The sequence below is a fragment of the Salmo salar genome, chromosome 09, assembly GCF_965601325.2.
Source record: "Salmo salar chromosome 09, fSalSal1, whole genome shotgun sequence".
Classification (NCBI taxonomy): domain Eukaryota; kingdom Metazoa; phylum Chordata; class Actinopteri; order Salmoniformes; family Salmonidae; genus Salmo; species Salmo salar.
Window position 1 is genome coordinate 132,320,713 of NC_138299.1, and position 27,786 is coordinate 132,348,498.

Consider the following 27,786-nt stretch of genomic DNA (forward strand, 5'->3'; position numbering starts at 1 on the left):
GAGCCCTGACCACAACCCCATCGAACACCTTTGGGATGAATTGGAACGCACACTGCGAGCCAGGTCTAATCGCCCGACATCAGTGCCCAACCTTACTAATGCTCTTGTGGCTGAATGGAAGCAAGTCCCCGCAGCAATGTTTCAACATCTAGTGGAAAGCCTTCCCAGAAGAGTGGAGGCTGTTATAGCAGCAAAGGGAGGACCAACTCCATAGTACTGCCCATGATTTTGGAATGAGATGTTTGACAAGCAGGTGTCCATAGTTTTGGTCATGTAGTGTAGAAGGAATATTAGATAATGGGGAACGTGTGTAAGCTACTGATCTACAAATAGATTAGACAACTACGTCAAGTGGAGGAGAACATTGGTATAATGGTGATTTTGATATGAATGTTAAAGCATATTAATAGTAATTATACATGCCTGGAAAGAGCAGTATATTTATGGTTTTGATGGGTTGGAGAGAGAGGGGACTGTTGTTGGAGACTACTGTACTTGACTTTATATGGGGACTTTATCCTCTCAGGGACGGTTTTCCAGGCACAGTTTAAACCTAGTTCTGGACTAAGCACTTTTTATGGAGAATCGTCATTGAACCAGCTTTTTAGTCCTGGACTAGGCTTCATACTGTATCTGTCTGGGAAACCGGCCCTCAATGAAAAGCATCCTACATTGTACAGGCCTCTTACTCATCAGATATTGAAACCACCATTACACTTCAATCATACTCACTCATGGTACCCCCTAGCTGGGTAGTTATATACCTGCCATTGACCTTCCATATAGCCAGCTACATACATCAACCTACCAGGAACACAAACAAAGCAGGAACACGTAGCTAGCAGTCTGAATGGAGTCTGGAGGAGAACCCTGCCACTTCATTTCCATGGACTGACTGCTCCTAATAACGAGGTTAGTGTGTAACTAGACCAGAAAAAGATGGCCCCCTATGGGCCCTGGTCAAAAGTAGTACACCATATAAGGGATAGGGTGCTATTTGGGACACACTCATTTACATTCAGCCCTGGTCATAAACAATATATTAAAGACTATCCCATCCCATCTGGTCTTCATTCACTAGAGCTCTCAGTTAGTGGTCTTCTTTCTAATCTAGTCATGTAGTTGCTCCTCATATTTAACAACCACTCTTTGTTAATCAGAACAAGAGAGATAGAGACAGTACACTGTATTGTATTCACATAAGTACTTTAATCAGGCACTTTGACAAGAAGAAAAAACATCTGGCACATCAGGGAAGATATATGATATGCGTAGACATTCGGGGGAACATGTATACTATGGGCTACGTTCGGTAAGAAAGAGGATGTAAAATTGTATAAATAACAAACTGTAGAAACTGGTGAATGGACAAAGTAAAAGCTCAAAACAACATGATATCACAGCTTCTTCATTTCAACATAGATAGCCTTGTGTTTTAGGGGCAATTTAACATGGCTTAAACACTTTTAAAGCTTTCTAAGTTGGAGTGTGTGCATCCCAAATGGCACCCTATTCCCTACATGGTGCACTACTTTTATAGCACACTATAGGGAATAAAGTGCTATTTGGAATATAGCGTCTGTGTCTCAAGGTATTTCTGTAGTTTCTCAGAGCCAATAAAGGTAACGTTTCTTCAACTAACATGTTCACAATTCAAAATGGTATGAAGACACAAACTGTCAGGCTGGAAGAAGCTCCACTGTGACAAATGAAGGAAAATGTCACACAGGTCTACATGGGATGCGTCCTAAATGGCACCCTATTCCCTATTTAGTGAATTATTCTATAGGGAAGTGCACTCCTTTTGCGGAGGAAAAGACCCCCGTAGGGCCCTGGTCAAAAGTAGTGCACTATATAGGGAATAGGGTGCCATTTGGGACTCATTATTGGTGTTATGTTCTGGTACCAAGAAGTGGTGCATTGTCAGACACTAGTTATTAGCTAGTTACACCTAACTATTAGTGAAAACTAACAATACTGTCAATTAACAATACTGATAACTTAAAATACTGTAGCTCAGAGAAGGAACTAAGAGAAAACTGAAAAGTAACGACAGCATTTTAATTAGTGCTCTGGTCTCAGTCCTGCATGTGACTTGAAAAGCAGTATTTCAGAGATTAATCTGGCTATGTGCAACACAATGTCCCCTGCAAAGAAATTAAGAAAATATCTGTTGCAACAAGCTTCTCCTGGTTCAGAATGCTGGAGAGAATCCCATCGATACTGAGATGTGCTACAGTCTGTCAGACGGACACACACAACCCCTACTCAAACCTCAAGAGGTACACACACAACCCCAACTCAAACCTCAAGAGGTACACACACAACCCCTACTCAAACCTCAAGAGGTACACACACAACCCCTACTCAAACCTCAAGAGGTACACACACAACCCCTACTCAAACCTCAAGAGGTACACACACAACCCCTACTCAAACCTCAATAGGTACACACACAGCCCCAACTCAAAACTCAAGAGGTACACACACAACCCCTACTCAAACCTCAAGAGGTACACACACAACCCCTACTCAAACCTCAAGAGGTACACACACAACCCCTACTCAAACCTCAATAGGTACACACACAACCCCAACTCAAACCTCAAGAGGTACACACACAACCCCTACTCAAACCTCAAGAGGTACACACACAACCCCTACTCAAACCTCAAGAGGTACACACACAACCCCTACTCAAACCTCAAGAGGTACACACACAACCCCTACTCAAACCTCAGGAGGTACACACACAACCCCTACTCAAACCTCAAGAGGTACACACACAACCCATACTCAAACCTCAAGAGGTACACACACAACCCCTACTCAAACCTCAGGAGGTACACACACAACCCCAACTCAAACCTCAAGAGGTACACACACAACCCCAACTCAAACCTCAAGAGGTACACACACAACCCCAACTCAAACCTCAAGAGGTACACACACAACCCCAACTCAAACCTCAAGAGGTACACACACAACCCCAACTGAAACCTCAAGAGGTACACACACAACCCCTACTCAAACCTCAAGAGGTACACACACAACCCATACTCAAACCTCAAGAGGTACACACACAACCCCTACTCAAACCTCAAGAGGTACACACACAACCCCTACTCAAACCTCAAGAGGTACACACACAACCCCAACTCAAACCTCAGGGTTAATAAAATAAATTGGTTTACTTTATTTGGTAGCCCCCACCGTACTCAGCAGCACCACCTTGTTAAAAATCCTGGGGACAACTCAAACCTCACAGGTCACACACAACCCCTACTCAAACCTCATGTCAGCTGTTTTGTCGCCTGTCTGTCTGGATGGTTCGACTGCCACTACAATAACAACTAGACCTGTCTGTCTGGATGGTTCGACTGCCACTACAATAACAACTAGACCTGTCTGTCTGGATGGTTCGACTGCCACTACAATAACAACTAGACCTGTCTGTCTGGATGGTTCGACTGCCACTACAATAACAACTAGACCTGTCTGTCTGGATGGTTCGACTGCCACTACAATAACAACTAGACCTGTCTGTCTGGATGGTTCGACTGCCACTACAATAACAACTAGACCTGTCTGTCTGGATGGTTCGACTGCCACTACAATAACAACTAGACCTGTCTGTCTGGATGGTTTGACTGCCACCACAATAACAACTAGACCTGTCTGTCTGGATGGTTCGACTGCCACCACAATAACAACTAGACCTGTCTGTCTGGATAGTTCGACTGCCACTACAATAACAACTAGACCTGTCTGTCTGGATGGTTCGACAGCCACTACAATAACAACTAGACCTGTCTGTCTGGATGGTTTGACTGCCACCACAATAACAACTAGACCTGTCTGTCTGGATGGTTCGACTGCCACTACAATAACAACTAGACCTGTCTGTCTGGATGGTTCGACTGCCACTACAATAACAACTAGACCTGTCTGTCTGGATGGTTCGACAGCCACTACAATAACAACTAGACCTGTCTGTCTGGATGGTTCGACAGCCACTACAATAACAACTAGACCTGTCTGTCTGGATGGTTCGACTGCCACTACAATAACAACTAGACCTGTCTGCTGACATACATAACATTGGTCTTATTTTCCTTTGTTCTATTGCGGACAACTTTGTAGTTATATTGCAGCTGGTCTCTGTGATGTTTCTGACCTCCCCTGTCTGTGTCTGAGTGGTTCTGCCCTTGTCTGGGTCTACTATGCCACTAGAATACCAAGTAGACCTGTACGGCTCATCGTGATTAAAATCACATCAAAGACACCTGAAAAAAAGGACACGATCAATCGGTGTCAAGTTCACCTAAGCTAGACTGGAGGGAGAAACAAAGGAACGTGTGTAGGACATGAGAACATGCATGACTGATCCTTTCAAACAAGACTCAAAAGACTGTGTCTGCATCCCGAATGGAACCCTATTCCCTTTATCGTGCACTACTTTTGACCAGGTAGTGCACTATATAGGCAAAAGGTGCCATTTGGGAGACACACATATGGCACACTGAATTAGTATGAGAGGGATCCAACACTTCACCAGATTATTTTTGAAAGCTTCCTGACCAAACACTGTATTGATACTGGTATCATGTTCTTCCAGCAAAGCAAGCTTTTTTTTCGCTCCTCTGTAATAAATATTTACAAGAAATGATAGCATATCCCCCAATCAATCACACTAATAGAAATAAAGAGCTTTTTTTCGTTCCAAGAACACAATGGTTAAGTACATAAAATAGAACCAACATACAGTTCACACATACTGTTACATAGCTAGAAATATACACATATGGAAATATATTCTGAGGCTATAACAGCCTTCTGGCACAGAATTAGTGCCATTTCTAGTCAGAAACCAAAGTCAGTATAAAAATATCTTCTACAGAATATTGACATCATGGCTCCCCATTAGAATGTGCAAATCCTGGGTAGTTTTGTTCTCTTGACACTGATTGGATTGAGGGAAGAGGAAAAGGCAACATCCATTTTCGCCTCAGTTTTGATTCTAGTTCAGTTTGAGAGTCCCATTAGTTTATGATGCAGCTACCACCTTTGAGAGTCCATTTAAGAGTTACTTCATTATTTAACTACAGTACTAACCACACTCTGTGTTCTGGCCAGAAGGGAGGGTACACTGTACGATACAGTCTATTGACACCAGATACTGTGACCATTACACATTAGGAGGGGTACCACCCTGCAACCTAAATAGGGTGTCAATTGAGACAATACCTCTGTCTTTTGAGGATCAATAACGCAGTATCAGTCTTCCAATCTCTAGTACCTCAGAGTCTACATCCTCATCTCAGTCTACAGAGTCTATATCCTCATCTGTTAGTCAATAGAGTCTATATCCTCATCTGTGAGTCGATAGACTCTATATCCTCATCTGTGAGTCGATAGAGTCTATATCCTCATCTGTGAGTCGATAGACTCTATATCCTCATCTGTGAGTCGATAGAGTCTATATCCTCATCTCAGTCTACAGAGTCTATATCCTCATCTGTTAGTCAATAGAGTCTATATCCTCATCTGTGAGTCAATAGACCCTATATCCTCATCTGTGAGTCGATAGAGTCTATATCCTCATTTCAGTCTACAGAGTCTATATCCTCATCTCAGTCTACAGAGTCTATATCCTCATCTGTTAGTCAATAGAGTCTATATCCTCATCTGTGAGTCGATTGTCTATATCCTCATCTCAGCCTCTTCACTGTGCTCCATGCTGTGTTCAGTGGTGCTGATCATGGAGGCTGAGGGGCCCTGGGTGACGCCGAAAGGTGTGATGGCCGGGGAGCGGGCGGCCAGGGGGGACAGGGAGGGGGAGAAGCTGGGGGACATGGCTACTGAGGAGGGGGAGCCCTCGTGACTGATGGGGGACCTCCGTAGGGAGGCCAGATGGGGGAAGGAGGACCTCCCCACAGAGGGGTTAACGGGAGCAGGCTTGACCGGGACTGTCTTCGCCCCGGGGTGGGCTATGGAGGTGATTAGGGGCGGGGGGTCAATGCGAGGGGGTTTGGGGTCCACCTTGGCTTTGTGCTGGAGCGGTCTGCGAGGGTTAGGAGGGGCCGTCTCATCCTTTAACCTCGCTATCTCCGTGAAGACGTTTGCTAATGGCTGGAACTGTGGGCACCAGTTCAGCAGGTAGTCCCAGTTATAACTGCCCCTCAGCTCCTCGTCACTGGCCACTATGGCTGTGAGGGAGCCGTCCACAGTGGGTTTACCATCCACTGGAAAGGCATAGTCTTTAGGGTGGGAGATGTTCAGCCCCCTCCCTACCCCTAGATAACCTCCTCCATCCTCCCTGTAGACAGGCACCTGGCCAGCCAGCAGAGTCCCACTGAGACTGGCCAGCTTCTTGGCCTTGAACCACTGGTTGGCGTCCATGTTGGGCTCACAGGAGACGTCAGACAGCTGGTCAGCGTCCTGCTGGATACCAGAGTCTGGCCCGCGGGCTGAGATGTGTTCCTGCATGGACGAAGAGATGGAGGAGACACGGGGGTACTCGTTGATCATCCGGATCTCATCATCCTCCGCAGCCTCCGCTGAGCCACGCCCGCTGGAGTGGGATGGGTCCAGAGAGCCCCCGCGGGGGTATGGCCCTCCCACACCACTCCCAGTTTGGTCGGAAGCGTACCCTGGTAAGGCCTGGTGGTAGATGCGGTCGTTCCGGTCGGTGCCAGTGACTTTAGTCTCCTCTAGTTTGTGCAGCATCGTGCCGTGGCCGGGAGAGGCTGGAGGTCTGCAGCGACTCTGCTGCTCCTTCCTCTGACGTCTCAGTCTCACACAGAACAGAGCCATGGCGATGAAGATGAGGATGAGGATGGCTCCCAGGGACACAGCAATCACACTGACCAGCAGCAGGTTCATGTCCGACGCCACGCCGAAGGAGGTGTGTGTTACGTCAACGGTGAGGCGAGCAGTGGCCACACGGGACGTCTCCAGAGGGCTGTGGGCCTTCAGGTCAAGGTTCATCACACGGACCTCCCTCTTGGACCTGCTCAGATGACGGACGTGGCTGTCCATCTTCAGGGAAACCACGCCCGTCGATGCATTGACCTGGAAGTAGGGCGAGGGGTCAGCTAGGGAGTACAGAACAATCCCGTCCACTCCCTCGTCCTCGTCTCTGGCTGTCACCTGACCAATGCTCTGGCCCTTCTTCGACCCCTCAGGAACTAAGAAGGAGAACTCTGGGTCGGAGAACACAGGGTCGTACTCATCCTCCCCTGTCACGTACACCTGGACGGCCACCGTGGCAGAGTAGTTCCCTGCGTCCATGGCCAGAGCTACAAAGTTGAACAAGTTGACTTTCTCAAAGTCGAAGGTGAAGCGAGTCCGGACCTCGCCTGACGTCTGGTTGACCAGGAAGCCGTCTTTCCCCTCTCCAGTCTTGTCCAACATGTAGTACCTCAGCTGTCCGAAGACTCCCGTGTCCTGGTCAATGGCGTGCAGCATGGTGACAAGGGTGTTGTGAGGCTGGTTCTCTCTGACGCTGGCGGTGAGGACAGGCAGAGGGAAGTAAGGTCTGTTGTCATTAATGTCCTTCACCTCCACAGTGACTGGAGCCAGCGCATAGTGACCCTGTCCATCTGACGCCTGCACAATGATCACATGGGATGCCTAGTAGGAGGAAGAGAGGGAGAAGGGGAGAGAGAGACAGCAGAGAGAGAGATTGTGAGATAGAGAGATTAATACTTTCTTTTTCGCTAAAGGGAAATGAATTGCTAGCAGCAGAATATACAAACAGGTGGATAACCAACGACTAATCCAATCTATTTCTATGTCAAACTATTTCCTATATAGTGCACTAGTTTTGACCAGGGCCCATAGGGCTCTTTAAAAAAGTAGTACACTATATAGGAAATAGGGTGCCATTTTGGGCACATCCCAAGCCAGAAAGTGCCATGGTACCTGTCTCTCGTTGTCCAGTGGTCTCTGCAGCCTCAGGGCTCCGGTCCAGCGGTCTACCTGGAACATACCCGTCTCATCCCCAGAGCTGATCAGGTACTGCACCTTCCCTACTGCCGAGGAGTCTGGGTCTGTTGCAGACAGGCTGAGGACTTCAGTCCCTGCGGCTGTTCCTTCACTCAGCACCACACTGCAGGGTTCAAGGGGATTTTATCAATCACTTTTCCTTAAAACATGACATTTGGTTCCCCAGTGTAAACCCATGTAAAGAGGAATTAAGGACATCTAACAAACAACAAAGTACCAAATTACCTGTACTCTGCCCTGCTGAACGCCGGAGGGTTGTCGTTAGTGTCCGTCACACTGATCAGCGCAGAGACAGCCGAGCTCCTCTGGGGCACGCCACGGTCCGACACGACCACGGTCAGGTTGTAACTGGACACTGCCTCGAAGTCCAGCCCCTCACCGGTCAATACCACGCTGCCTACCGTCTGGAAGCCCCGTCCTTCCAGGAAGCGTACGCTGCTCTCGATTTGGAAGGCATTGCCTGCGTTTCCGCTGGCTATGGTGAAGTCGAAGCCGCAGTTGTCGCGTGACGCATCGCCATCGGTCGCCTCCAGGGTCAGGATGGTGGAGCCCGGAAGGCCGTCCTCCGACACCGTGGCTCTGTACTCTGATTGGTGGAAGACGGGCGCGTTGTCATTGACGTCAGTCACCTGGACCTGTACAGTAGCGATGGAGGAGAGGGCTGGTGTTCCCATGTCTCTGGACTCTATTACCACCAGGATTGAAGGGTTTTCAGAGTTAAACTCTGCCTGCTGGGTGATGAACAGGGTACCATTGCTGGGGTCGATGTAGAAGATGTCCCGGGTTGATGACATCACTCTGTAGGTGACGCGGCCGTTGTCCCCAGAGTCGCGGTCCGTGGCTGTCACAGTGACAACTGCACTGCCAGCTGGGGAGTGCTCTGCCAGAGTCATCTGGAAAACACAAACATGACCAGGTGTATTCAGGGATGGACCCAGAATAATTGAGGCATGTTGGACAGGCAGGTTAATGTTTAATGGTACCAGGTATCTGTCTTAGTAAACTAAATGAGGAAGATCAATACATACACACACATGGCATCATTATTGATCTGCATGTACATCAAATAATTCTGCTAAATCTGTTCTCATTGTCAAGTTCTCATCGTCTCTGTTCTCATCTCAAGTTCTCATCGTCTCTTATGGCATCATTACACAAATGCAGATTTTCCAAAGGCTAGTGGAGGCCGGTTAGAGGGTAGACTACCTGGTAAAGATCCTGTGTGAAAGTAGGAGTGTTATCGTTGACATCCTCCACCAGTATGGTGAGGTTAGCTTCAGTCTGGTGTTTGGAGTCAGTTGCCATGACAGTCAGCGTGTACCAGGTCTTCTCCTCGTAGTCCAGAGGGGCGGTCAGAGACACCCCGCCCCCATAGCGGTGGATCCCAAATACGCCCTGGGAAGACGGGTCCAGGTGGAGGGTGTAGGACAGGGCGGGGCCTGAATCCACGTCATTTCCTGTCACCTGGGTTATTACCGAGCCAATCAGAGTGTCTGGGGGAGAGAGAATGAGGGAGATGGAAGGGAGGAGAGAGAGATATAAAAAAAAATGTTTATTTCACTTGTGTTTATTATCTATTTCACTAGCTTTGGCAATGTAAACATATGTTTCCCATGCCAATAAAGCACCTTGAATTTTTATTGAATTGAGAGAGAGAAAACAGGGTTTGTGAGATTGATATATGGGAACAACATTATAGCCCTAGAACTAGCTCCTACCTCATAACATATCCTATTACATCACGTTGCTTTTTAGGATTTTTTTTCTTCTTCTGAATTGGATATTTTATGCAAGAAACTGTAGACTTCAGATGTACAGCAGGATATGAACAGAGGGGAACTTGGCTTCAGAACGACTCATAAAAAGGTCAGTTTTATCACTGAGAACTGCTGAGTGCTGCTAGAGAGAGAAGGAGTAAGGATCAGGGATAAGATCTCTGGGCTAAAGGTTCACTGTTAAATTGACTGTGTCTCAAATGTCTTAGATTCTTGATATATACACTCATTGGTCAAAAGTAGTGCCCTACATAGTGGGTTCAAATACTATTTCAAATCATTAAAATACTTTTGAGTGTTTGCATTAGGGGGGGGGGGGTTGCACTTTTACGAAGCCCAGCTAAAGTATTTAAAATTCATCCAAATAATACTTGGACCCGGGTCCGCAGTTGAGACCTGTGGGTCATTGACTTACTCTCTGGTACTCTGATCTCACGCGGCAGAGGGATTGTAGGACTGTTGTCATTGAGGTCCACGATGATCACCGTGAGGGTCGCCGAGCCGGCCAATCGTGGTGTGCCCCGGTCCGTCGCCGTAACAACCAGCCTGGTGCCATGGAAATTAAAAAATATACTGTTAGTTGGAGTTTAGTTCTTATCTTTTATGTTTCAGGTTTCATAACCTTTCATCTCCTGCGGTCTTACATCAGAACCTGTTGTATCCCAGAGCATGACAGAAATGTAGATTCCAATACATAGAGAGAGTACAGGAACAGGGAGAGTATTTATAGACTGAAAACAAAGGTTAGCCCACTGAGGGAAACTGCATGTCAGGCCGATTGTGAACAAACATGCACATACACTCACACACTCTCACAACCACATCCCAAGGCCCTGCCCCTCACTTGGTTTGTGTCCAGATCTCTCGGTCCATGATAGCGGCGGTGGTGATGCTTCCGGTCAGCGAGTCGATCTTGAATAGGCCGCTGAGAGACGACGACCTCAGGCTGTAGGTCACCTGACCATTCTGGCCCTGGTCTAGGTCATCAGCCACCACCTGCACGGGACAGACAGGAAGTCACATGATCAGAGGTTAGAGAGGAAATCAATCAAAACAAAGAACAGATTTACAACAGCTGTGGAACAGTAACAGGACCTGGTAATGAATATTGGACTTGGAACAGTGGAACGAGAGTTTATAAAAGGGTTCTATATGGCCGTGGCTTCATACAGCATAGTATATATGCTCAACAGGGACGTTGGAAACACACTGCATTATAGGGACAGGAACAGACTGTCACCTCTCAGAACTACCACAGCAGCACTGAAACTTTCCAGGTCTTCTCTACTGTCTGAGCAGAGCATCTTCTAGCCCACAACCTAACACTCCATCTACAGCCAAGCATAATACAGGTGTGTGTGTGTGTGTGTGTGTGTGTGCGCATGCTCGTTAGTGTACCTACCTGTATTATAGGAAAATGATATCCCTGTGCCTCTCGTATGTAGGCTACATAGTTCTGCAGCTGGAAGCGCGGCAGGTTGTCATTGACGTCCTGAAGGATCAGGTTGACCGCCATGAAGGAACTGGAGGATGCAGTTTCAGCCTTCACCACTAGGCGGAGTCTAGGGGACTCCTCATAGTCCAGCCCCATGGAGCTCTGTACCCAGATCTCACCTGGTTAGAACAATAACAAGCACATATCTCACCTGGTTAGAACAATAACTAGGACAGATCTCACCTGGTTAGAACAATAACAAGCACATATCTCACCTGGTTAGAACAATAACTAGGACAGATCTCACCTGGTTAGAACAATAACAAGCACATATCTCACCTGGTTAGAACAATAACTAGGACAGATCTCACCTGGTTAGAACAATAACTAGGACAGATCTCACCTGGTTAGAACAATAACTAGGACAGATCTCACCTGGTTAGAACAATAATTAGGACAGATCTCACCTGGTTAGAACAATAACTAGGGGCTGAGAACCAATTGGGCAATGGATATTCATCCTTCTCCTATTCCTTATGATATTAATTAGGGATGTAGTGGAGTGTAAACACACATTTTTCATGCGGTGAATCACAAAAATGTGTTTACACACTTTTTGTCAAAATGGGTTTTATATAATATCCCACCCTGCAGCTTACCAGTGGAGGAGCTGATTCCAAAGGAGTGTAGGGTGTTTCCACTGAAGATGCTGTAAATGATCCCACTACGGGATCCATCAGGGTACTGGGCCTGAGTCTGCACCACGGCGGTACCTGGAAGAGGACAACACACACCTCACTATCACACTATGTTCTAAACACACACACACCTCACTATCACACTGTGTTCTAAACACACACACACCTCACTATCACACTGTGTTCTAAACACACACACACATCACTATCACACTGTGTTCTAAACACACACACACACCTCACTATCACACTGTGTTCTAAACACACACACACACCTCACTATCACACTGTGTTCTAAACACACACACACCTCACTATCACACTGTGTTCTAAACACACACACACCTCACTATCACACTATGTTCTAAACACACACACACACCTCACTATCACACTGTGTTCTAAACACACACACACACCTCACTATCACACTGTGTTCTAAACACACACACACCTCACTATCACACTGTGTTCTAAACACACACACACCTCACTATCACACTGTGTTCTAAACACACACACACACCTCACTATCACACTATGTTCTAAACACACACACACACCTCACTATCACACTGTGTTCTAAACACACACACACCTCACTATCACACTGTGTTCTAAACACACACACACCTCACTATCACACTGTGTTCTAAACACACACACACCTCACTATCACACTGTGTTCTAAACACACACACACCTCACTATCACACTGTGTTCTAAACACACACACACCTCACTATCACACTGTGTTCTAAACACACACACACCTCACTATCACACTATGTTCTAAACACACACACACCTCACTATCACACTATGTTCTAAACACACACACACACCTCACTATCACACTGTGTTCTAAACACACACACACCTCACTATCACACTGTGTTCTAAACACACACACACCTCACTATCACACTATGTTCTAAACACACACACACCTCACTATCACACTGTGTTCTAAACACACACACACACCTCACTATCACACTGTGTTCTAAACACACACACACCTCACTATCACACTGTGTTCTAAACACACACACACCTCACTATCACACTGTGTTCTAAACACACACACACCTCACTATCACACTGTGTTCTAAACACACACACACACCTCACTATCACACTATGTTCTAAACACACACACACCTCACTATCACACTGTGTTCTAAACACACACACACCTCACTATCACACTGTGTTCTAAACACACACACACACCTCACTATCACACTGTGTTCTAAACACACACACACCTCACTATCACACTGTGTTCTAAACACACACACACCTCACTATCACACTGTGTTCTAAACACACACACACCTCACTATCACACTGTGTTCTAAACACACACACACCTCACTATCACACTGTGTTCTAAACACACACACACCTCACTATCACACTGTGTTCTAAACACACACACACCTCACTATCACACTGTGTTCTAAACACACACACACCTCACTATCACACTGTGTTCTAAACACACACACACCTCACTATCACACTGTGTTCTAAACACACACACACCTCACTATCACACTGTGTTCTAAACACACACACACCTCACTATCACACTGTGTTCTAAACACACACACACCTCACTATCACACTGTGTTCTAAACACACACACACACCTCACTATCACACTGTGTTCTAAACACACACACACCTCACTATCACACTGTGTTCTAAACACACACACACACCTCACTATCACACTGTGTTCTAAACACACACACACACCTCACTATCACACTGTGTTCTAAACACACACACACACCTCACTATCACACTGTGTTCTAAACACACACACACCTCACTATCACACTGTGTTCTAAACACACACACACCTCACTATCACACTGTGTTCTAAACACACACACCTCACTATCACACTGTGTTCTAAACACACACACACACCTCACTATCACACTGTGTTCTAAACACACACACACCTCACTATCACACTGTGTTCTAAACACACACACACACCTCACTATCACACTGTGTTCTAAACACACACACACACCTCACTATCACACTGTGTTCTAAACACACACACACCTCACTATCACACTGTGTTCTAAACACACACACACCTCACTATCACACTGTGTTCTAAACACACACACACCTCACTATCACACTGTGTTCTAAACACACACACACCTCACTATCACACTGTGTTCTAAACACACACACACACCTCACTATCACACTGTGTTCTAAACACACACACACCTCACTATCACACTGTGTTCTAAACACACACACACCTCACTATCACACTGTGTTCTAAACACACACACACCTCACTATCACACTGTGTTCTAAACACACACACACACCTCACTATCACACTGTGTTCTAAACACACACACACCTCACTATCACACTGTGTTCTAAACACACACACACCTCACTATCACACTGTGTTCTAAACACACACACACACCTCACTATCACACTGTGTTCTAAACACACACACACCTCACTATCACACTGTGTTCTAAACACACACACACCTCACTATCACACTGTGTTCTAAACACACACACACCTCACTATCACACTGTGTTCTAAACACACACACACCTCACTATCACACTGTGTTCTAAACACACACACACCTCACTATCACACTGTGTTCTAAACACACACACACCTCACTATCACACTGTGTTCTAAACACACACACACCTCACTATCACACTGTGTTCTAAACACACACACACCTCACTATCACACTGTGTTCTAAACACACACACACACCTCACTATCACACTGTGTTCTAAACACACACACACCTCACTATCACACTGTGTTCTAAACACACACACACACCTCACTATCACACTGTGTTCTAAACACACACACACCTCACTATCACACTGTGTTCTAAACACACACACACACCTCACTATCACACTGTGTTCTAAACACACACACACCTCACTATCACACTGTGTTCTAAACACACACACACCTCACTATCACACTGTGTTCTAAACACACACACACACCTCACTATCACACTGTGTTCTAAACACACACACACACCTCACTATCACACTGTGTTCTAAACACACACACACCTCACTATCACACTGTGTTCTAAACACACACACACCTCACTATCACACTGTGTTCTAAACACACACACACCTCACTATCACACTGTGTTCTAAACACACACACACACCTCACTATCACACTGTGTTCTAAACACACACACACCTCACTATCACACTGTGTTCTAAACACACACACACCTCACTATCACACTGTGTTCTAAACACACACACACACCTCACTATCACACTGTGTTCTAAACACACACACACCTCACTATCACACTGTGTTCTAAACACACACACACCTCACTATCACACTGTGTTCTAAACACACACACACCTCACTATCACACTGTGTTCTAAACACACACACACCTCACTATCACACTGTGTTCTAAACACACACACACCTCACTATCACACTGTGTTCTAAACACACACACACCTCACTATCACACTGTGTTCTAAACACACACACACACCTCACTATCACACTGTGTTCTAAACACACACACACCTCACTATCACACTGTGTTCTAAACACACACACACCTCACTATCACACTGTGTTCTAAACACACACACACCTCACTATCACACTGTGTTCTAAACACACACACACACCTCACTATCACACTGTGTTCTAAACACACACACACCTCACTATCACACTGTGTTCTAAACACACACACACCTCACTATCACACTGTGTTCTAAACACACACACACCTCACTATCACACTGTGTTCTAAACACACACACACCTCACTATCACACTGTGTTCTAAACACACACACACACCTCACTATCACACTGTGTTCTAAACACACACACACACCTCACTATCACACTGTGTTCTAAACACACACACACCTCACTATCACACTGTGTTCTAAACACACACACACCTCACTATCACACTGTGTTCTAAACACACACACACACCTCACTATCACACTGTGTTCTAAACACACACACACCTCACTATCACACTGTGTTCTAAACACACACACACCTCACTATCACACTGTGTTCTAAACACACACACACACCTCACTATCACACTGTGTTCTAAACACACACACACCTCACTATCACACTGTGTTCTAAACACACACACACCTCACTATCACACTGTGTTCTAAACACACACACACCTCACTATCACACTGTGTTCTAAACACACACACACCTCACTATCACACTGTGTTCTAAACACACACACACACCTCACTATCACACTATGTTCTAAACACACACACACACCTCACTATCACACTGTGTTCTAAACACACACACACCTCACTATCACACTGTGTTCTAAACACACACACACCTCACTATCACACTGTGTTCTAAACACACACACACCTCACTATCACACTGTGTTCTAAACACACACACACCTCACTATCACACTGTGTTCTAAACACACACACACCTCACTATCACACTGTGTTCTAAACACACACACACCTCACTATCACACTGTGTTCTAAACACACACACACCTCACTATCACACTGTGTTCTAAACACACACACACACCTCACTATCACACTGTGTTCTAAACACACACACACCTCACTATCACACTGTGTTCTAAACACACACACACACCTCACTATCACACTGTGTTCTAAACACACACACACCTCACTATCACACTGTGTTCTAAACACACACACACACCTCACTATCACACTGTGTTCTAAACACACACACACCTCACTATCACACTGTGTTCTAAACACACACACACCTCACTATCACACTGTGTTCTAAACACACACACACCTCACTATCACACTGTGTTCTAAACACACACACCTCACTATCACACTGTGTTCTAAACACACACACACCTCACTATCACACTGTGTTCTAAACACACACACACCTCACTATCACACTGTGTTCTAAACACACACACACCTCACTATCACACTGTGTTCTAAACACACACACACCTCACTATCACACTGTGTTCTAAACACACACACACCTCACTATCACACTGTGTTCTAAACACACACACACCTCACTATCACACTGTGTTCTAAACACACACACACCTCACTATCACACTGTGTTCTAAACACACACACACCTCACTATCACACTGTGTTCTAAACACACACACACCTCACTATCACACTGTGTTCTAAACACACACACACCTCACTATCACACTGTGTTCTAAACACACACACACCTCACTATCACACTGTGTTCTAAACACACACACACACCTCACTATCACACTGTGTTCTAAACACACACACACCTCACTATCACACTGTGTTCTAAACACACACACACCTCACTATCACACTGTGTTCTAAACACACACACACCTCACTATCACACTGTGTTCTAAACACACACACACCTCACTATCACACTGTGTTCTAAACACACACACACCTCACTATCACACTGTGTTCTAAACACACACACACCTCACTATCACACTGTGTTCTAAACACACACACACCTCACTATCACACTGTGTTCTAAACACACACACACACCTCACTATCACACTGTGTTCTAAACACACACACACCTCACTATCACACTGTGTTCTAAACACACACACACACCTCACTATCACACTGTGTTCTAAACACACACACACCTCACTATCACACTGTGTTCTAAACACACACACACACCTCACTATCACACTGTGTTCTAAACACACACACACCTCACTATCACACTATGTTCTAAACACACACACACTCTCACTATCACACTGTGTTCTAAACACACACACACCTCACTATCACACTGTGTTCTAAACACACACACACCTCACTATCACACTGTGTTCTAAACACACACACACCTCACTATCACACTGTGTTCTAAACACACACACACCTCACTATCACACTGTGTTCTAAACACACACACACCTCACTATCACACTGTGTTCTAAACACACACACACCTCACTATCACACTGTGTTCTAAACACACACACACACCTCACTATCACACTGTGTTCTAAACACACACACACCTCACTATCACACTGTGTTCTAAACACACACACACACCTCACTATCACACTGTGTTCTAAACACACACACACCTCACTATCACACTGTGTTCTAAACACACACACACCTCACTATCACACTAGTGTTCTAAACACACACACACCTCACTATCACACTGTGTTCTAAACACACACACACCTCACTATCACACTGTGTTCTAAACACACACACACCTCACTATCACACTGTGTTCTAAACACACACACACCTCACTATCACACTGTGTTCTAAACACACACACACACCTCACTATCACACTGTGTTCTAAACACACACACACCTCACTATCACACTATGTTCTAAACACACACACACACACACCTCACTATCACACTGTGTTCTAAACACACACACACCTCACTATCACACTATGTTCTAAACACACACACACCTCACTATCACACTGTGTTCTAAACACACACACACCTCACTATCACACTGTGTTCTAAACACACACACACCTCACTATCACACTGTGTTCTAAACACACACACACCTCACTATCACACTATGTTCTAAACACACACACACCTCACTATCACACTGTGTTCTAAACACACACACACCTCACTATCACACTGTGTTCTAAACACATACACACACCTCACTATCACACTATGTTCTAAACACACACACACACCTCACTATCACACTGTGTTCTAAACACACACACACCTCACTATCACACTGTGTTCTAAACACACACACACCTCACTATCACACTATGTTCTAAACACACACACACCTCACTATCACACTGTGTTCTAAACACACACACACCTCACTATCACACTGTGTTCTAAACACACACACACACCTCACTATCACACTGTGTTCTAAACACACACACACACACCTCACTATCACACTGTGTTCTAAACACACACACACCTCACTATCACACTGTGTTCTAAACACACACACACCTCACTATCACACTGTGTTCTAAACACACACACACACCTCACTATCACACTGTGTTCTAAACACACACACACACACCTCACTATCACACTGTGTTCTAAACACACACACACCTCACTATCACACTGTGTTCTAACACACACACACACACCTCACTATCACACTGTGTTCTAAACACACACACACACCTCACTATCACACTGTGTTCTAAACACACACACACCCTCACTATCACACTGTGTTCTAAACACACACACACCTCACTATCACACTGTGTTCTAAACACACACACACCTCACTATCACACTGTGTTCTAAACACACACACACACACCTCACTATCACACTGTGTTCTAAACACACACACACACACCTCACTATCACACTGTGTTCTAAACACACACACACACCTCACTATCACACTGTGTTCTAAACACACACACACACCTCACTATCACCCTGTGTTCTAAACACACACACACCTCACTATCACACTGTGTTCTAAACACACACACACACCTCACTATCACACTGTGTTCTAAACACACACACCTCACTATCACACTGTGTTCTAAACACACACACACCTCACTATCACACTGTGTTCTAAACACACACACACCTCACTATCACACTGTGTTCTAAACACACACACACACCTCACTATCACACTGAGTTCTAAACACACACACACACACCTCACTATCACACTGTGTTCTAAACACACACACACACCTCACTATCACACTGTGTTCTAAACACACACACACCTCACTATCACACTGAGTTCTAAACACACACACACACCTCACTCTCACACTGTGTTCTAAACACACACACACACACCTCACTATCACACTGTGTTCTAAACACACACACACCTCACTGTCACACTGTGTTCTAAACACACACACACACACCTCACTATCACACTGTGTTCTAAACACACACACACACCTCACTATCACACTGTGTTCTAAACACACACACACCCCACTATCACACTGTGTTCTAAACACACACACACCTCACTATCACACTGTGTTCTAAACACACACACACCTCACTATCACACTGTGTTCTAAACACACACACACACACCTCACTATCACACTGTGTTCTAAACACACACACACACACCTCACTATCACACTGTGTTCTAAACACACACACACACCTCACTATCACACTGTGTTCTAAACACACACACACACCTCACTATCACCCTGTGTTCTAAACACACACACACCTCACTATCACACTGTGTTCTAAACACACACACACACCTCACTATGACAATGTGTTCTAAACACACACACACCTCACTATCACACTGTGTTCTAAACACACACACACCTCACTATCACACTGTGTTCTAAACACACACACACCTCAGTCTCACACTGAGTTCTAAACACACACACACACCTCAGTCTCACACTGAGTTCTAAACACACACACACACACCTCACTATCACACTGTGTTCTAAACACACACACACACCTCACTATCACACTGTGTTCTAAACACACACACACCTCAGTCTCACACTGAGTTCTAAACACACACACACACCTCAGTCTCACACTGAGTTCTAAACACACACACACACACCTCACTATCACACTGTGTTCTAAACACACACACACCTCACTGTCACACTGTGTTCTAAACACACACACACACACCTCACTATCACACTGTGTTCTAAACACACACACACACCTCACTATCCCACTGTGTTCTAAACACACACACACCCCACTATCACACTGTGTTCTAAACACACACACACCTCACTATCACACTGTGTTCTAAACACACACACACCTCACTATCACACTGTGTTGTAAACACACACACACACACCTCACTATCACACTGTGTTCTAAACACACACACACACACCTCACTATCACCCTGTGTTCTAAACACACACACACACCTCACTATCACACTGTGTTCTAAACACACACACACACCTCACTATCACCCTGTGTTCTAAACACACACACACCTCACTATCACACTGTGTTCTAAACACACACACACACCTCACTATGACACTGTGTTCTAAACACACACACCTCACTATCACCCTGTGTTCTAAACACACACACACCTCACTATCACACTGTGTTCTAAACACACACACACCTCAGTCTCACACTGAGTTCTAAACACACACACACCTCAGTCTCACACTGAGTTCTAAACACACACACACACACCTCACTATCACACTGTGTTCTAAACACACACACACACCTCACTATCACACTGTGTTCTAAACACACACACACCTCAGTCTCACACTGATGAATCTAACACACATACACTTCTCAGTCTCACACTGATGAATCTAACAGCACACACACCTCAGTCTCACACTGTGATCTAACAGTACACACACCTCAGTCTCACACTGATGAATTACAGTATACACACCTCAGTCTCACACTGATGAATTACAGTATACACACCTCAGTCTCACACTGATGAATTACAGTATACACACCTCAGTCTCACACTGATGAATTACATTATACACACCTCAGTCTCACACTGATGAATTACAGTATACACACCTCAGTCTCACACTGATGAATTACATTATACACACCTCAGTCTCACACTGATGAATTACAGTATACACACCTCAGTCTCACACTGATGAATTACAGTATACACACCTCAGTCTCACACTGATGAATTACAGTATACACACCTCAGTCTCACACTGATGAATTACAGTATACACACCTCAGTCTCACACTGATGAATTACAGTATACACACCTCAGTCTCACACTGATGAATTACAGTATACACACCTCAGTCTCACACTGATGAATTACAGTATACACACCTCAGTCTCACACTGATGAATTACATTATACACACCTCAGTCTCACACTGATGAATTACAGTATACACACCTCAGTCTCACACTGATGAATTACAGTATACACACCTCAGGCTCACACTGATGAATTACAGTATACACACCTCAATCTCACACTGATGAATTACAGTATACACACCTCAATCTCACACTGATGAATTACAGTATACACACCTCAGGCTCACAACAAAACAGATACACCTTAGTATCACACTCTTTGAATCAAATAAACATAGCCTGTTCCTACCTTTGGCAGCGTTCTCCTGCAGACTGACGTCTCTAGCGTGGCGTGAGAAGCGGATCCCCCTGTAGGTCTGTTCTCTGATGTAGATGACCACCACCCCTAGAGAGGACTGGGCTGGGCTGCCCTGGTCCATAGCCTCTACGATCAGAGTCCTCTGGCCCTGGGTCAGTGTCTGCAGCTTCTCTGTAGCCTGGAATGAATGAATTAATGAATGAATGAATGAAAGTATTTTTGTCTGAAGTCTCCCTAAGCAAGCCACCCCTTACAGGGGTTATTTAAATACCCTGATGAATAATGAAACAACACCTGGATGTCCCCGGTCAGAGAGTTGATGGTGAAGCCCCGGACAGGGCTGGCGAAGCGGTAGAACACTGAGCCGTTGGCCCCAAAGTCACGGTCCTCCGCCCGCATGGTGGCCAGGACGCGGTGGGAGGAGACACTGGAGAAGAAGAAGAAGAAGAATTTTATTATAATTTTAAAAATCCTGTACATGGATGTCCAACTAAAACTTGGGCACAACAGCAGGTGACGGCATCTAAGACACACAACAGTAGGTGACGGCATCTAAGACACACAACAGTAGGTGACGGCATCTAAGACACACAACAGCAGGTGACGGCATCTAAGACACACAACAGTAGGTGATGGCATCTAAGACACACAACAGCAGGTGACGGCATCTAAGACACACAACAGTAGGTGATGGCATCTAAGACACACAACAGTAGGTGATGGCATCTAAGACACACAACAGCAGGTGACGGCATCTAAGACACACAACAGCAGGTGACGGCATCTAAGACACACAACAGTAGGTGATGGCATCTAAGACACACAACAGTAGGTGATGGCATCTAAGACACACAACAGCAGGTGACGGCATCTAAGACACACAACAGTAGGTGATGGCATCTAAGACACACAACAGCAGCTGATGGCACGCAACAAAGAAGACATGTGAAACACAAAACAGTACAGATAAACCCTCCGGATGCAAGCCCACTCCAAACCAGATTCTTCCCTGTCGGACATGGGATTCGAACTGACAAACTTCTTGTTGTTGTCCTGCTTCACTAACCTCTAGGCTACCTACCTGGAGGCAGAGATGTTGATAACCAGGGGGTCCTGGATGAAGAATGGAGCGTTGTCGTTCACATCCTGTACATACACGTTGACCGTGGCGGTGGAGTTGCGTGGGCTGGCGGGGGACGAGTCTGTGGCGCAGACATCGAAAGTGTACGACGCGGTTCGTTCCCGGTCGAGCGGAGCGGCAGTGATGACATGTCCCGTGTGTTGGTCAATGATGAACATGCCCTGGGAACCGCGCGACAGGAAGTACAGCACCTGGGATTAGAACAGATCACAGTAGATTAGATTACAAAAAGTAACATCACTTTTAATGCTTAATGAAGCCTTCATTAACCCTTTGAAGGTCTAGATAGCTTCCTTTTGTTAGCAAAATGTCATAAAGGGTGGCAAAAGTGTTATGCTACATTTGGCAAACCTTAAGGGGGCTCAGGAGTCATAGGGCTCTAATCAAAAGTAGTACACTATGTAGGGAATAGGGTGCCATTTGGGACGCACCCTATGAGTTCAGTCTGTGTACCTGGCTGTTAGACCCTTGGTCCAGGTCAGTAGCAGAGACCTCCAGCACCAGGGAGCCAATAGGAGTATCCTCAGGGAGGTCAGCGGTGTAGCTGGGGCTGGTGAACTGGGGGCTGTGGTCGTTGACATCCAGGAGAGTGACCTCTACTGTGGCCGTGCTGCTCAGGGCCGGAGAGCCCCCGTCAAGGGCTGTCACTGTCAGACTGTACCTGGCCCTACGTTCCCTGTCCAGCGGTCTGGAGGTGGAGAGAACACCTGACTTCCTGTCCACACGGAAGTCACCTGATGGGTCGCCCGCTAGAGGAGGGAGGGAGAAAGTGGGAGAAACAGAAGAGGAAAAAGGAAGAGAGGAGGAGGCGAGAAAGAGATACAGAATATTAAAGGTAAATCTCACAATTGCGATCAATGGATCAGTACATTATGAATTCAATTGGATTCCTGTGATATACAAATAGTTGGATCTTACCTGTGATCTTGTAGGTCATCTCTCCGCTGTCCCCAGTGTCCAGGTCCGAAGCTCTGAGGGTGAACAGCTCAACAGCCTCCATGTTCTCAGGCACCTCCAGGCTGTAGTACAGTCTACTGAACGTTGGGGAGTTGTCATTCTCATCCAACAGCCGGATCCTCACTGACGCCCGGGCAAAGTTAGGAGGCATGCCACCGTCTCGGGCATACACTGGACAAAAGGGGAGATAAGGAATTAAACAAGGCTTCAGCAGTCTAAAAGTGTTTGTTATGTATTTATTAACTAAACCATATTATGTTTCTTAGAGAGATTTAAGACAAACAGAGAAAATAACACCAACATGGCCATTGTACCACTCATGTATCCCATAAAATCAGAACTATACAAATATGGTCAGTTTGGAATGTTGTGGGTTACTCATATAAAGGGACAGTTAACTGTCAGAGTGTACAGTTGTGGGGCCTCTCTGTCCAGGGCTTTAGTGGTTAGGATTAGGATAAGGGTCAGGGTTAAGGATCAGGGTTAGGGCCAGGAGTTCGGCTGAGGGGTTACGGGATAAGGGTCAGGGGTCAGGGTAAGATGTTATGGTCAGTGCCAGTTACCGGTCAGTGTGTATTGTTCCTGTGCCTCTCTGTCCAGGGCTTTAGTGGTTAGGATTAGGATAAGGGTCAGGGTTAAGGATCAGGGTTAGGGCCAGGAGTTCGGCTGAGGGGTTACGGGATAAGGGTCAGGGGTCAGGGTAAGATGTTATGGTCAGTGCCAGTTACCGGTCAGGGTGTATTGTTCCTGTGCCTCTCTGTCCAGGGCTTTAGTGGTTGTTATAACACCTGTAGCTGGGTGAATGCTGAAACCCTCATCAGAGATGCCTCCATATGTCACCTGGCCATTGGTACCTGGAGAGAGAGAGAGACAGAAAGAAAAAGAAAGAGAGAGAAGGAGCATATGAAGTCAAACCCTGTCAGCAGCCTACACCATCCTCTTGGCCCTTACGCTTCAACGTTCTGAAGATTTGAAGGGTCTGGGTAGGTATAAACACCGTAGCAGTGGTGGAGCTTCCACAAGATTGCTACCATCTTACAGATACAGTTTGCAAACATCAAAGGGTTAAGGCCAAGGGGAAGAGGTAGGGAGAAGGATTGGAGGTCAAATGGACATCACTTTCATAGGGTGCTGGGCCGGCAGAGTCCTATTCCATTCAGTCATGTTATACTTTGAACCCTCTCTACCCCCGGGCACTGAAAACATTCGCAAATAAGTGTTTGCGAAAAAAACACAATATTTTCTCACCAAAAAGAGCAAACACAGCAGCATTCCTGTTTTTATTTGTTTGTAGTTGGTTTTGCTGTGTAAGTGGATGGCTGGGCTGCACCAGGCGGGCGGAGGCTGGGAGATTGTGTGTGTGTGTGTGTGTTGTGTGTGTGTGTGATAGCGTGCTAACAGTGAAAGACTCTGGCACCATCACCTTACCCCACTAATCACCCCGGAGAGAAACTTTATAATCCTTCTGGGTTATGTGCTCTTGACTAACTCCAGGGGAATGTGAACACACACACACCCTCACGGACACACACACTCACCATCTCCAGCACGGTCTTCAATTAAAACCAACTGTTACTGGCCATGCTGATGATGTGAACATGCGTTGAACACATGGAGGATCAACACTTAGAACAAGAGGCTCTGCTGGCTGACACTGAGTTCTATTTCTTTTAAGAAACAGTACAGCAAATATGTAGAAGAACTGCGTGTCATCATGTGCACTTTATATATTACTATGTCATAAAGAAAGCCACCATAACATATAGTATATGATGAGGGCAATACAGTCATGTGCTTGTCAGTGCTGTATACTATGTATGTATCGACTGAATCTCCTGTGTTAGCCCACTGAGCTCAAGCCTAGCATCTCTCACCTTGGTCCAGGTCGGAGGCCGACACCACCAGAACAGTGGTTCCTGCAGGCTGGTTCTCTGTAATCTGGGCTTGGTACTGGTTCTCTTGGAACCAGGGCACCTGGTCGTTCACATCGATGACCTGGACAGACAGCAGCTGGCTGGATGAGAGCGCTGGTACCCCGTGGTCCTGGGCTACAATGGTCAGGTTGAACAGGACCTGCTCCTCCCGGTCAATGGGCTTCAGGATAGACAGAGAACCTGGAAAAGTAGAGGAGATGGGTAAGAGAGGGAGCCTGGGGGGGAGGAGAGGAGATGGGTTAGAGAGGGAGCCAGGGGGGGAGGAGAGGAGATGGGTTAGAGAGGGAGCCAGGGGGGGAGGAGAGGAGATGGGTTAGAGAGGGAGCCTGGGGTGGAGGAGAGGAGTTAGAGAGGGAGCCTGGGGTGGAGGAGATGGGTTAGAGAGGGAGCCAGGGGGGAGGAAAGGAGATAGAGAGGGAGCCTGGGGTGGAGGAGAGGAGATGGGTTAGAGAGGGAGCCTGGGGTGGAGGAGATGGGTTAGAGAGGGAGCCAGGGGGGGAGGAAAGGAGTTAGAGAGGGAGCCTGGGGTGGAGGAGAGAAGTTAGAGAGGGAGCCTGGGGTGGAGGAGAGGAGTTAGAGAGGGAGCCTGGGGTGGAGGAGAGGAGTTAGAGAGGGAGCCTGGGGTGGAGGAGAGAAGTTAGAGAGGGAGCCTGGGGTGGAGGAGAGGAGTTAGAGAGGGAGCCAGGGGTGGAGGAGAGGAGTTAGAGAGGGAGCCTGGGGAGGAGGAGAGGAGTTAGAGAGGGAGCCTGGGGTGGAGGAGAGGAGTTAGAGAGGGAGCCTGGGGTGGAGGAGAGGAGTTAGAGAGGGAGCCTGGGGTGGAGGAGAGGGGTTAGAGAGGGAGCCAGGGGTGGAGGAGAGGAGATGGGTTAGAGAGGGAGCCTGGGGTGGAGGAGAGAAGTTAGAGAGTGAGCCTGGGGTGGAGGAGAGGAGTTAGAGAGGGAGCCTGGGGTGGAGGAGAGGAGTTAGAGAGGGAGCCAGGGGTGGAGGAGAGGAGATGGGTTAGAGAGGGAGCCTGGGGTGGAGGAGAGGAGTTAGAGAGGGAGCCTGGGGTGGAGGAGAGGAGTTAGAGAGGGAGCCTGGGGTGGAGGAGAGGAGTTAGAGAGGGAGCCTGGGGTGGAGGAGAGGAGTTAGAGAGGGAGCCTGGGGTGGAGGAGAGGAGTTAGAGAGGGAGCCTGGGGTGGAGGAGAGGAGTTAGAGAGGGAGCCAGGGGTGGAGGAGAGGGGTAAGAGAAGGAGCCTGGGGTGGAGGAGAGGGGTTAGAGAGGGAGCCAGGGGTGGAGGAGAGGAGTTAGAGAGGGAGCCTGGGGTGGAGGAGAGGAGTTAGAGAGGGAGCCAGGGGTGGAGGAGAGGGGTAAGAGAAGGAGCCTGGGGTGGAGGAGAGGGGTTAGAGAGGGAGCCAGGGGTGGAGGAGAGGAGTTAGAGAGGGAGCCAGGGGTGGAGGAGAGGAGTTAGAGAGGGAGCCAGGGGTGGAGGAGAGGGGTAAGAGAAGGAGCCTAGGGTGGAGGAGAGGGGTAAGAGAGGGAGCCTGGGGTGGAGGAGAGGAGTTAGAGAGGGAGCCTGGGGTGGAGGAGAGGAGTTAGAGAG

General features: G+C 46.6%; 1 protein-coding gene across 1 annotated transcript in view; it reads right to left on the reverse strand.

The window, feature by feature from the left end:
• Positions 1–1,189: 1,189 nt before the first annotated feature.
• The window catches only part of LOC106612868 (protocadherin-16), a 196,225-nt gene continuing 169,628 nt past the window's right edge, over positions 1,190–27,786 (reverse strand). Inside the window, exons 14-28 of the mRNA XM_045724531.2 lie at positions 26,144–26,383; positions 24,998–25,123; positions 24,231–24,440; positions 23,766–24,061; positions 23,253–23,503; positions 22,466–22,598; positions 22,163–22,349; positions 11,880–11,993; positions 11,188–11,399; positions 10,630–10,781; positions 10,201–10,331; positions 9,217–9,503; positions 8,236–8,903; positions 7,927–8,113; positions 1,190–7,635 (exon numbers count right to left, since the gene is read on the reverse strand). Of these exons, the coding sequence (XP_045580487.2) occupies positions 5,704–7,635; positions 7,927–8,113; positions 8,236–8,903; positions 9,217–9,503; positions 10,201–10,331; positions 10,630–10,781; positions 11,188–11,399; positions 11,880–11,993; positions 22,163–22,349; positions 22,466–22,598; positions 23,253–23,503; positions 23,766–24,061; positions 24,231–24,440; positions 24,998–25,123; positions 26,144–26,383 (5,126 nt within the window). The 3' untranslated portion in view covers positions 1,190–5,703. The remainder of the gene's footprint in view (positions 7,636–7,926; positions 8,114–8,235; positions 8,904–9,216; positions 9,504–10,200; positions 10,332–10,629; positions 10,782–11,187; positions 11,400–11,879; positions 11,994–22,162; positions 22,350–22,465; positions 22,599–23,252; positions 23,504–23,765; positions 24,062–24,230; positions 24,441–24,997; positions 25,124–26,143; positions 26,384–27,786) is intronic.